At 47.6% G+C, this 10,187-nt stretch overlaps 1 protein-coding gene across 1 annotated transcript; it reads right to left on the bottom strand.

The window, feature by feature from the left end:
• Positions 1–551: 551 nt before the first annotated feature.
• NOXO1 (NADPH oxidase organizer 1) lies at positions 552–9,451 on the bottom strand. Its single transcript, XM_060282775.1, has 8 exons — positions 9,359–9,451; positions 8,618–8,698; positions 8,405–8,480; positions 7,360–7,540; positions 4,875–5,068; positions 3,621–3,725; positions 2,230–2,347; positions 552–1,224 (listed from the first exon to the last, which is right to left on the bottom strand). The coding sequence occupies exons 1-8, from the start codon at positions 9,446–9,448 to the stop codon at positions 552–554; spliced, it is 1,518 nt and encodes a 505-aa protein (XP_060138758.1). The 5' UTR covers positions 9,449–9,451.
• Positions 9,452–10,187: the final 736 nt, after the last annotated feature.

Below are 10,187 nucleotides of genomic sequence, written 5' to 3'. Positions count from 1 at the left end.
TTAACAATCACTCTGGGGATCACCCAAAGGCAGTGATAGATTACTCCCATTAACCCCAGTCAGCATGACCAATAAATTCTGGGAGTTGTAGTCCAACATCTTGCTGGCAACAGATTCCCCAGCCCTAGTCCAAAGGCAAAGTATGGGGAACCACACATTTAACAGGGTGGTACTTTCAGCCTTACTTAATCAGGCAGCTGTCGGGGTTTTTTGTTTGTCCGTTTCGGGGGGAGGGGACTATAACTCTCCCATCTGCCCCAGCAAGTATGGCTGATGTAAGAGTTATAGTTCTAAGCATCTGGAGGACCCCAGGTTGGGGGAGGCTCCTGTATCAAGAGCTAACTGAACCTGTTTATCAGTAAAGAGAGGCCTGCAAGAGTCGCTTCCATTTTACCCACTCCAAGCATTAAGGCTCCGAGTTCTAAATGCACACGAGTAGTGCTGCATGTGTTGCCTTGCTCAGTGCTGGCACTCCCCCCCCCCCACTTGTGTTTTGAACCAGCTCCTGCTACCCCCCCCCCCCCCGGTTTTGTACCCTCTATGTTGCCGTTTCATTGGCAGGCTTGAGAGGATGCAGTGGGGCTGGCCCTGGCCAGAGCCGCTTGCAGGGCTCTTCTGGTGATGGTGGTGCAATTCTGGAGGATTTCATGGGTCTGAGGGCGTGGGGGTATCGTTGGATGACCGGAAGGGGGTTCAGAAACTGAGGAGCGAAGCAAAGTATCAAACGAGCCCAACGGTTGCTCCTCAAAGCCAGAGTCGCTTCGATGCTTGCTCTCTAGGGGCGGGGAGAGACAGCCATGACTCCTTGAGGAACAGAGGAGGAGGGTCTCTATAGAGGTGCTGTTCCTCACCTCTGGATTCTGGGGCCAGTCATATCCCTGTCCACTCACGTTTCCTGAGCTGTCAGACAAGCAGTCCACCCCGCTTGCCAGCCCGGATGTGGCTATGGCCACAGACACACTCAGAGAGTGGGATCTCCTTCTACTTGGGGGGGTGTCGCCTTCTTGCATTTCCACCATCCTATTGGTTGAATGAACCTGGGCAGCACCCCCACAGGAGCCTCTCTGTTGGCTTGGGGAGCTCTTACTCAAGGCACTAGTAGCTTGAGATAGGTTTGGCATAGAATAGCACAGGCTGCTATTGACGAGAGCCAAGAATTTGCTGTGAGGGTTTCTGTATGGCTGGAGGAACATGGAAGGGACGTAGCCTGTAGTCCCATTATACCTGAAAGACCAAAAATGCAAAAACATGTCACTTTAAAAGCAAAATAAGATCCAGGATGACAAAAGTGGGTTTGTTTGTTTTTTCATTTTTTGCAGGTGGGTGGGGTGGGGAATGTTGCTGTGCATCCTGGAACAGCAGGCTACCTCTCACAGGGCTGAACTACCTTTCATTCTACTGTTTTTAGTTTATTTTGTACTAGCTGGCCCTGCATGCGTTGCTGTGCGTTAGTCTGTCAAATGGAGGGTAATAGCCCCCCCTTCAGATTCCCCTGAGTCTCAGAGTCCCCCTGTTTTACAGGATCTCGTGGTGGAGGCGGGGTTTGTGGGTGTGGGCTAGACTCCATGGGGAGGGAGGAGGAGGTGGAGGAGGAGCTGTGGGAATAACGCCACTTGAGGGCGCTGTTTTAGTTTGTGGAAAAGCAGGTTTTTACCTGCGCAGGTATGAGATGTGAGCAATCCGAGGTTGTGCAAACACTCAGGTAGTGGCATGGACCATTGTGTCCAAATTCCAGGACAAGCGGTCAAGCGGTTTCGGAGAAAAGTGGAGACCACAGTTTCACCTTTTTTACATTTTTATATATATAGATGACATAGATGGCATCTCCAAGCTTTTGATTACTAAAAGGCATCCCTGATGGTGGCTCCATCTTCCATGTGATGGCCCTTCAGATATTTGAAGATGGCTGTTACATCACTTCTCAGTCTTCTCCAGTCTTGTTTTAAATGTATGGGATTGGGTGGGGAGGGATTACTTGCTTTTAATTAGTGTAAAATGCCTTGAGATGGTGGTTGGAAGGCAGTTAATAAATCAGTGATAATTATGATAATATGCCAACAATGTCTGGTGCCCATCAGCAGTTTAGCTTCTGAGTTCTGTACCAGATGCAGCTTCCAAACCAACCTCAAGGGTAGCTCCATACTGAGTAATCAAACTTTGCTGTTACCAATGCTTGGAACGCTAGCAGACAAGTTATCCTGATCAACAGCCCCAGCCCCACTGGCTTACCAAACAAGCCACCATCCATCATCTGATTTCTCCAGCACTTCCACCACAACCCCAATCGTCACAGACAGCTCATCTGACTTCTTGGCCTCATAAGCCCGTGTGACATAATACAGCATCCCTGAAAGAAAAGAGGAGGAATTGTTTCCAGCTCACTACTTGTTCTCTTAAATTCAATACACCACATTAGCAAGGAAGAAGAAAGGCAACTGGGATGGGGAAAGGCAATTTCCCAAACCAAGATGTAAACTGAAGTACAGCTGTCCTCCATATTGCTTTTCTGGATCTTGCAGTGCAGTTCTTCAACCCAAAAATATGTATAAAGAGCCATACATTAGGGCAGGCACCCCCAAACTGTGGCCCTCCAGATGTTTTGGCCTACAACTCCCATGATCCCTAGTTAACAGGACCAGGGGTCGGGGAAGATGGGAATTGTAGTCCAAAACATCTGGAGGGCCGAAGTTTGGGGATGCCTGCATTAGGGGATTTGCTTCCAGATATTTTGGACTGTCTCTCTGTCTCCCATTAGCCCCAGCCAGCATAGCTGTATGAAGCTGGGGCTGATGGGAGAGTTGTAGCCCAAAGCAGCTGGAAGACACCAGGTTGATGGAGGCAACCCTGAGGTAGAGGTGCCAAATGACCTAACTCAGCACCAGAGCAATCTTAAGCCTATCTGGTGCCATGGTGCAGGGATCCCTCGGGCGCCCACCCCCACCCCCACCCTTCCCTCCCTTCCGCCGCCTCGATGGAGCACAACAGGAGGTCCCCAGCCCGGGAATCCAACCCCTGTCTCTTCCCACCGGCCCCAAAGACGGGCTCGTGCACCCGCTTTGGGGAGCCCCCGCACACTCCTTGGAGAGGTTACCTGGTCCGGAGCGCAAATGGGGCCACCGCGCCACTCCTCCCGCAGCTCCTCCGCCCCCCGGGCAGGCGAGGTGTCTCCGCTTTACGAAGATCGCCGAGCCAGAGGCGGCAATGGCGGCGGCAGTGGCAGAAAGGGAGACAGGGATGCTGCCACCTGTGCTCTGCCTCCGCCTGCTTGGCCGAAGCGGTTGCGCAGCGCTGCCGCCCAGGGAGCCCTGGCTGCCGCGCCAACGGGAGGCTTGCAGCCGGCTTCCCCGCAACAGCGGCCGCAGCCCGAGAAGAGGCGGGCAAGAGTGGCGCTCCCAGCAGGGCTTGAGGGCAGCTGCTCCCACAGGGAGGAGGCTCTGGGCACGGCACAGCATGGCATGGCGGAGGCGCCCTCCAAAGCGCCCTCCAGAACGTGGCACGTGGCACCTTGCACCAGTAGCCTCTATGGCTAAGACGCCCCTGTTCAGCACCTAAGGCACCTGCCTGGTGTTCCCATCTATGAGAAAGCATCAGAGTCACTTGAGAGACTTGTACAGACTCACCTGTCTCCTCTGTCTCCTCAGTGGCAGCTGCTTCCTCCGTCTCCTCCAGGTACGGGGCTGGGAACCAGGCAATTTGTTTCCAGTGGTTTTCCACCAGCCACCATCCTGCAGAAAAAAATGGCCCTGAAAGGAAGCTGAGTCCACCTGCAAGTTTCCCCCAGTGTGTCTTTTCTTTTTTTTTTAAAGACAGAACCTGATGAGTGTGGGGTCAACTCCACCCCTTAATCCCAATTTTGTGAGAGCATGGATGATGGGAGTTGTAGTCAACAACATCTGAGGGGCCACAGGTTTCCCAACTCTGTCAATAATCCTTAAGGTAAAGGTAAAGGGACCCCTGACCATTAGGTCCAGTCGTGACCGACTTTGGGGTTGCAGTGCTCATCTCGCGTTATTGGCTGAGGGAGCCGGCGTACAGCTTCCAGGTCATGTGGCCAGCATGACAAAGCCGCTTCTGGCAAACCAGAGCAGCACACGGAAACGCTGTTTACCTTCCTGCCGTTTACCTATTTATCTACTTGCACTTTGACGTGCTTTCGAACTGCTAGGTTGGCAGGAGCTGGGACTGAGCAACAGGAGCTCACCCCGTCGAGGGGATTTGAACTGCCGACCTTCTGATTGGTAAGCCCTAGGCTCTGTGGTTTAGCCCACATCCCTGCTCAATAATCCTTACAACAACCTTAAAAATGAGATATTTTTATTCTCAGAAAGAAAAGGGGAGGTGGCTGAGAGAAGCCTGCTTGTCCAAATCCAGCCAGTGAGCTCATGGCAGAAATGAGATTTGAATCTGGGAACTCCTGATTTGTGGGTCAAATCTCACAGCCACAGTGCTGTACCTGTTTTCCAGAATGCAGCATCAGCAGCGGATATGGGACAGGGGAAGGTTTGCTGGCGAAAGCTGTTCTGCTGTGTATTTTGTGCTATTATTTGTGAACCGATCTGCAATTTTTATTTTGATGAAGAGCAGGAAATAGCTGTGGTTCCTGCATATTTTTTGGAGGTTGGATCAGATGACCATTGAGGTCCCTTCCAACTCTACAATTTTTACTATTATTACCGGTATTATTATTATTATTATTATTATTACCGGTATTATTATTATTACCGGTATTATTATTATTATTATTATTATTATTATTATTATTATTATTATTTCTACCCCATCCATCTGGCTGGGTTTCCCCAGCCGCTCTGAGCGGCTTTCAACAGAACATTAAAAACAGAATAAAACTTCAAACACTAAAACTTCAAACATACCTGTCCTGTCTTTCGTGAGGACTTCAAGCATTTCCCCCTTGGTGGCTCTGAAGAGCCTGTTGCTTGTGTCTTTGGTCTCATAGGCTTCAATGCACCTATAACTCTGGGAGATGACCGGCTGGGTGATGGTTGTGCTGGGTGGCAAAGGTGTCTCTTTCTTCCCTGGTCCCATTTCAGAAGGCAAAATCACAATGCTGCAAAAGTGGGAGGAATGATTTGTCTGTTGTGATTCCTGCACTGCAGCGGGTTGGACTAGATGACCCTTGGGGGGGTCCCTTCCAACTCCAGTCCTATGATTCTATTTCTATGTCCCTTTTTGAACTGGAATAAATTCCAAAGAAATTACAGCAGATTGGGAAAACTTGTCTTCTCATTGCGCTTGGTCTCCAGTCTAATTTCATCCATGGTGACACAATTTATTACTATTATTGTAATTAGTTTATTAACTCCCTTCAGAATCAGTGTCTCTGGGTGTTTTACACATAAGATACTTTAAAACAACAAATACAACAAATACATTTGAAACAGGACTGAAACCCTAACAAGCGAAAACACACGGTGAAGACTCGTTTACCTAGCTGGGAAATCTGTTGGAACAAAAATGCCTCAACTGTTTCTGGGAAGTGTAGACAGTTGTATTTCAACACGAATGCTACTCCACAGAACAGAGGCAGCTGCATTAAAGCCTTGCTCCAAGTCACTCTCCAGAGTGGGCTTCTGAAATCTTTGGAACCTGCAGGAGAAACTCTCCCCGCAGACTTTGCCTAGTACAGTATATATTACTCGGTGTCTTTCAAGGCTGGAATCCTGGAAAACATCTCATCAGAAAAGCAGCAGACTGCAATATAGGAAGCAACGACCCATGGTCCATCTGTCACTGACTGGCAGAAGCTGTTATGGGTTTCAGGCAAGAGCTTTCCCCCAACCCTACCTGGAAATGTAATTGAGAATCAAAGCTGGGATCTTCTGCATGCAAAATAAAAAATGCTCCACCACTGAGTTAGGGCACTCCCCCGTACATAAAAGTATGCAAAGAAAGTAGGAAAGCATATAATCAAAATAGTGTGGTGCTGATTACGGCAATGTCATTGAACACCTGCATATTCCTGCAATGCAGGGGGTTGAACCTTGGGGTACCTTCGAACTCAACAATTCTATGATTCTATGAAAACATGGCCTATCAATAGCAATATCTCATTGATATGTCACTGCTTAGAATTAAGACAAATGCTTCAAACTCATATAACCATAAAGAAATCCGTGGTGCCATGTTGGCTGCAGGCCAGTGAGGTATCTTAGTTAGGAATCTTCGAAGTATCTCAATCAATTAATTTGACAGATCAGCTCTATAAAAACCCACATACACAATGATCCTTAGCAGTTTCCTTCAATGTGGCATTTTGCTTCAATTATTATTTCAACATACTCTGAAATGTGCACATCTCTGCAGTAGTTCATGTCATTTTCCATTTTGAAAACATACAGAAGTTAATTTGTCAGTTTCAGCTACCAAAAAAATGAAAGGGGGGGGAGCTTTCAGGAGCCAGTCTGTAATGACCACTCTTGCATCTGTCAGAGTTTGTTTGCAAATGACAGTCAGCAGCTCATGAAGGCAGCTCTTAGGGTCATAACTAAAATGTTTTTATTTCAGCTCAATCTATTTACCACCCTCTCTCCTCATCCTTGCCACAGCAACACTCCCATGTCTGCAACCCTGAGAATTAAAACCAGTACAATGAATAAAGCTAACTTCAGACACAGAATCACTTCCAACATTTGGGAAGCTTCGTTGTATTTTGGCATAATATTGGAAGTGGCAGGCCCACTGGCTTGCTAGGGGCTGGCAAGCCAAAGTTGGAAACCACATGTGAAGTGGGTTTGCAAACAACGGTTTGACTTTGCTTTAGGGTTGGTCTGAACAGACAAGCCACAGTGACGGGTGTTGCTTTGTTCTGGACCGCACACACAGGAGTGCTGTGAAGGTGGGAGGTAAAAGTTGGCAAGCAGCTCTGACTCATGAATTGACTGTTGTCACAGAAGGCTGGTCACCAGGCAAGGAGTGACAGAGCCCTACCATATTTTTTATAGGTTTTGGGGGTCATTCTGGAATGTTACCCACAGATCCCTTCCAAACCTATGGTCCTGTATCTGTGAGGTTAAAATCTATACGTGAAAACTTGCAGAGCCAACCAAACCAGTTCCTTTTTTATGTTAAGGGCCTTAGCTGCCCAGTTAAGGACAACCATTAAGATATCCAAAGAGGTTGCCCTGTTGCCTAAGTTTGTTTTTACTCTCCTCCCTCCCCATCCCTTTTCCTTTTCTGTTGTGTCATTTAGATTGTAAACCTGAGGGCAAGTTCCATATTATAATTAATTGTTGTAAAAAAAAAAAAAACCAACCCACCTTTCGATATAAAATGCACACAGAGACACCAGCCCCTCTAAATACATATATATATAATTTCATTTCTTAAAAAAGATGGTACCTGTTCTCTGGGAAAGAAGGATCCATATCTCGGCTTTGTGCTTCAAAAAAATGGATGACATCCTCTCCCTGGGAGATCCTGGCTTTTGTCTTCAGGAGCTCCTGACAGTAAATCTCCAGCAACATCAGACTCTCCCGGCACCTGCTCAACTTCTGGTTCTTCTTCAGCATCACATTTACATCTTGGAGGGGACCCAGCAGAAGGAGGAAAGCCATCAAGGGATGGTGTGGTAGCTCTTGGCAGCACCTCCCCTCCATCCCCTTTTCTTTATACTTCCTGCCTTGAGGCTACAAGTATTGTAAAGGTAAATCTAAAACATGGGAAGCTGCCTTATACCGAATCAGATCATGGGTCTACCTACCTCAGGTGCGGGGGACCTTTGTCCCACCCAAATATTGCTGAACTACAACGCCATTGTCCCTGGCCGCTGGCTGTGCTTGGTAAGCCTGGTGGGAGTTGTAGTTCAGCAACATCTGGAGGTTGATTGTTGTCAACAGTAAGCTATGGAACAGTATGAGAAACAAAGGAAGCTGCCTTACAGTGAGTTGGATCACTGATCCATCTGGCTCACAGCTGTTGAGGCTAACTAGGTTTTTAGATAAAGGACTTTCCCCATCCATATCTGGAGGTGCCGGGGATTGAACCCAAGACCTTCTACATGCACAGCAAGTGCTCTACCTCCAAGCTGCAACTTTCCCCCACCCCCTTGAGTGCCATGGAACAGAGTCTTTTCATGGCAATGGTACAGCTGCTGAGAGTGGGGAAGAAACATTGGAAGCTGCCTTTGTACAAAAGATTGAACTTTGGGGATTGAACCTGGGACCTTCTCCATGCAAGGCGGATGCTCTAGCCCTGAGCCATGGTCACCGAGCTTGTTGTAAAACCCAACTGCAATGGAGTGGGGATACAGCATTTCCCCCACTACAAGGAGGAGAAACTAAAAGTTATCTCTGTTGATGGGAGAGGCAAGGGATGCAAACAGCAGATGTCCCCAATCCGATTAAAATTAAAATCTAATGAAAGGCCTCCCTTCTTCCCCTGTTACCTTGAAACCTGGGGATGGTCCGGTCGGACTTCTTCAGGAGACCACTTTCAATAGGGAACTTTTTCTTCAAGACTTTCTAAGTGATGGGAGAAACAAGAAGGGAAAATGAGTACTACTATCAAGCTTCTCAACAGAGATCATTGTGCACAAGCAGGGGAAACTGGCCTCCCCAGTTTCAAATCTTACTCCCTTTACGTTCAAAAGCAAACTTACATGGAGTTTCTTAAATTCTTCAAACTCCCGGTAGATGAGAATGTTGTTTTGATCTGACCACGAGACGAAAAGCATCCAGACCTGGGGGGGGGGGGGGAAATAGAGCAGATGGTTCTTACAGGGCCTGGGTGCCTCCCAGCCATCTCTTAGGGTGGTGGGCCTGTTTAGGACCAGACACTACATTCTGGAAACCAAGACTTATGAGGAACAGATGAGGGAGCTGGGTATGCTTAGCCCGGAAAAGAGAAGATTGAGAGGTAATATGACACCCTTCTTCAAATAGGAGAAAGATTGTCACACAGATTGCTTGTTTCCTGCCGCTCTGGAGGGTAGTATCCAGAACCAATGGGTTCAAATTACAAGAAAGGAGATTCTGACTAAACATTAGGGAGAACTTTCTGGTGGTGGTAGCAACCATTCGACAGTGGAACAGACTATCGCAAAACCTTCATTGGAGGTTTTTAAGCGTAGGTTGGATGGCCATCTGCCAGGAAATCATTAGCTCTGATTCCTGCATTGGAGGGGGTTAGACTAGATGATCCTTTGTCTCCTTTTCCAACTCTACGGTTCTATGATTCTATGATTTTTGATAGAGTTATTTCACAGTAAAAAAAACCAATAAACAATTCAAATCAACTCCATATATAAAAACAAATTAAAATCAATTCCACACCTAAAAATATTTTCAGACCCAACACACATGCATTAACCGTGGGAGTCGCAGAGGGGCAACTGAAATACCTTTTGTTTTCTGTGCTTCAGCAAGCCCACTACTTTCACCTCCACGGGAAACCTGCCGCTGCTCATCTCCCCCAGAGGATGATGCTCCATCTGTCTTGCAAGATCTCTTTGAAGCACCTGCTTCCTGCAGGCAGGTATTTAGGAGCACCCAGGGAGGAGGGGCCAGCTTTTCCCAGCTGGCTCTAAAACTCAGGTTTCCTCCTCCGCCCAGAAGTTCCAAGTTCTGGTAACCCTAGTGAGATTCTTTGGGGAAAGGAGGTAGGTATTGAGCCCAGACCGCCTACAAGGCCATCTCTCAGGAGATCAACCTTGTTTGTTTGTTTCTTTGTTTGTTGCTACACCTTGGCACATTCAAAAGGGTGGCATAGAGTGACAGGAGCAGGGAGACACAGGCTCACATCTCATAGGAAGCTGCCTTATATTTATGTCTTGACCCATCTTGCTCAGTATTGTCTTCACTGATGGGAAGCAGCTCTCCAGGGTTTCAGGCAGGGGGCATTCCCAGCCCTAGCTGAAGATGCTGAAGGTTGAACCTTGGACTTTCTGCATACAAAAGAGATGCACTGAGTCATGACCCTTTTATCCACACCCTGACAACAGAGCACTTTCCCCCTAGTTGCTACCCCACAAAGCTCATTCCACATTAAAGGGAGAAGTTTTGCTGCACTGGCTATAGCAAGCTGAAAAGGTTATGGTACTTCTTTTGGTTTCATTTTTGCGGTTTTTTTTTTTGTACTGTCACAGGGGTGTTGATGGGCTACTTCAGAGTAACGACGCCACACCGCTCTGCATTTTATCTTTTATTTGGTGCTGCGTATTTACAGTGCTA

The sequence above is a fragment of the Zootoca vivipara genome, chromosome 14 (assembly GCF_963506605.1).
Source record: "Zootoca vivipara chromosome 14, rZooViv1.1, whole genome shotgun sequence".
Taxonomy (NCBI): domain Eukaryota; kingdom Metazoa; phylum Chordata; class Lepidosauria; order Squamata; family Lacertidae; genus Zootoca; species Zootoca vivipara.
This window is presented reverse-complemented; position numbering and strand designations above follow the sequence as displayed.

Coding starts and splice junctions, on each gene's coding strand:
- NOXO1 (XM_060282775.1), bottom strand. CDS start 9,448: ATGGAGCATCATCCTCTGGGGGAGATGAGCAGCGGCAGGTTTCCCGTG. Junction 7,541..8,404: donor GACCATCCCCAGGTTTCAAG/GTAACAGGGGAA, acceptor GTCCCCTCCAAG/ATGTAAATGTGATGCTGAAG. Junction 2,348..3,620: donor TGAGGAGACAGAGGAGACAG/GTGAGTCTGTAC, acceptor CTTTTCTTTCAG/GGATGCTGTATTATGTCACA.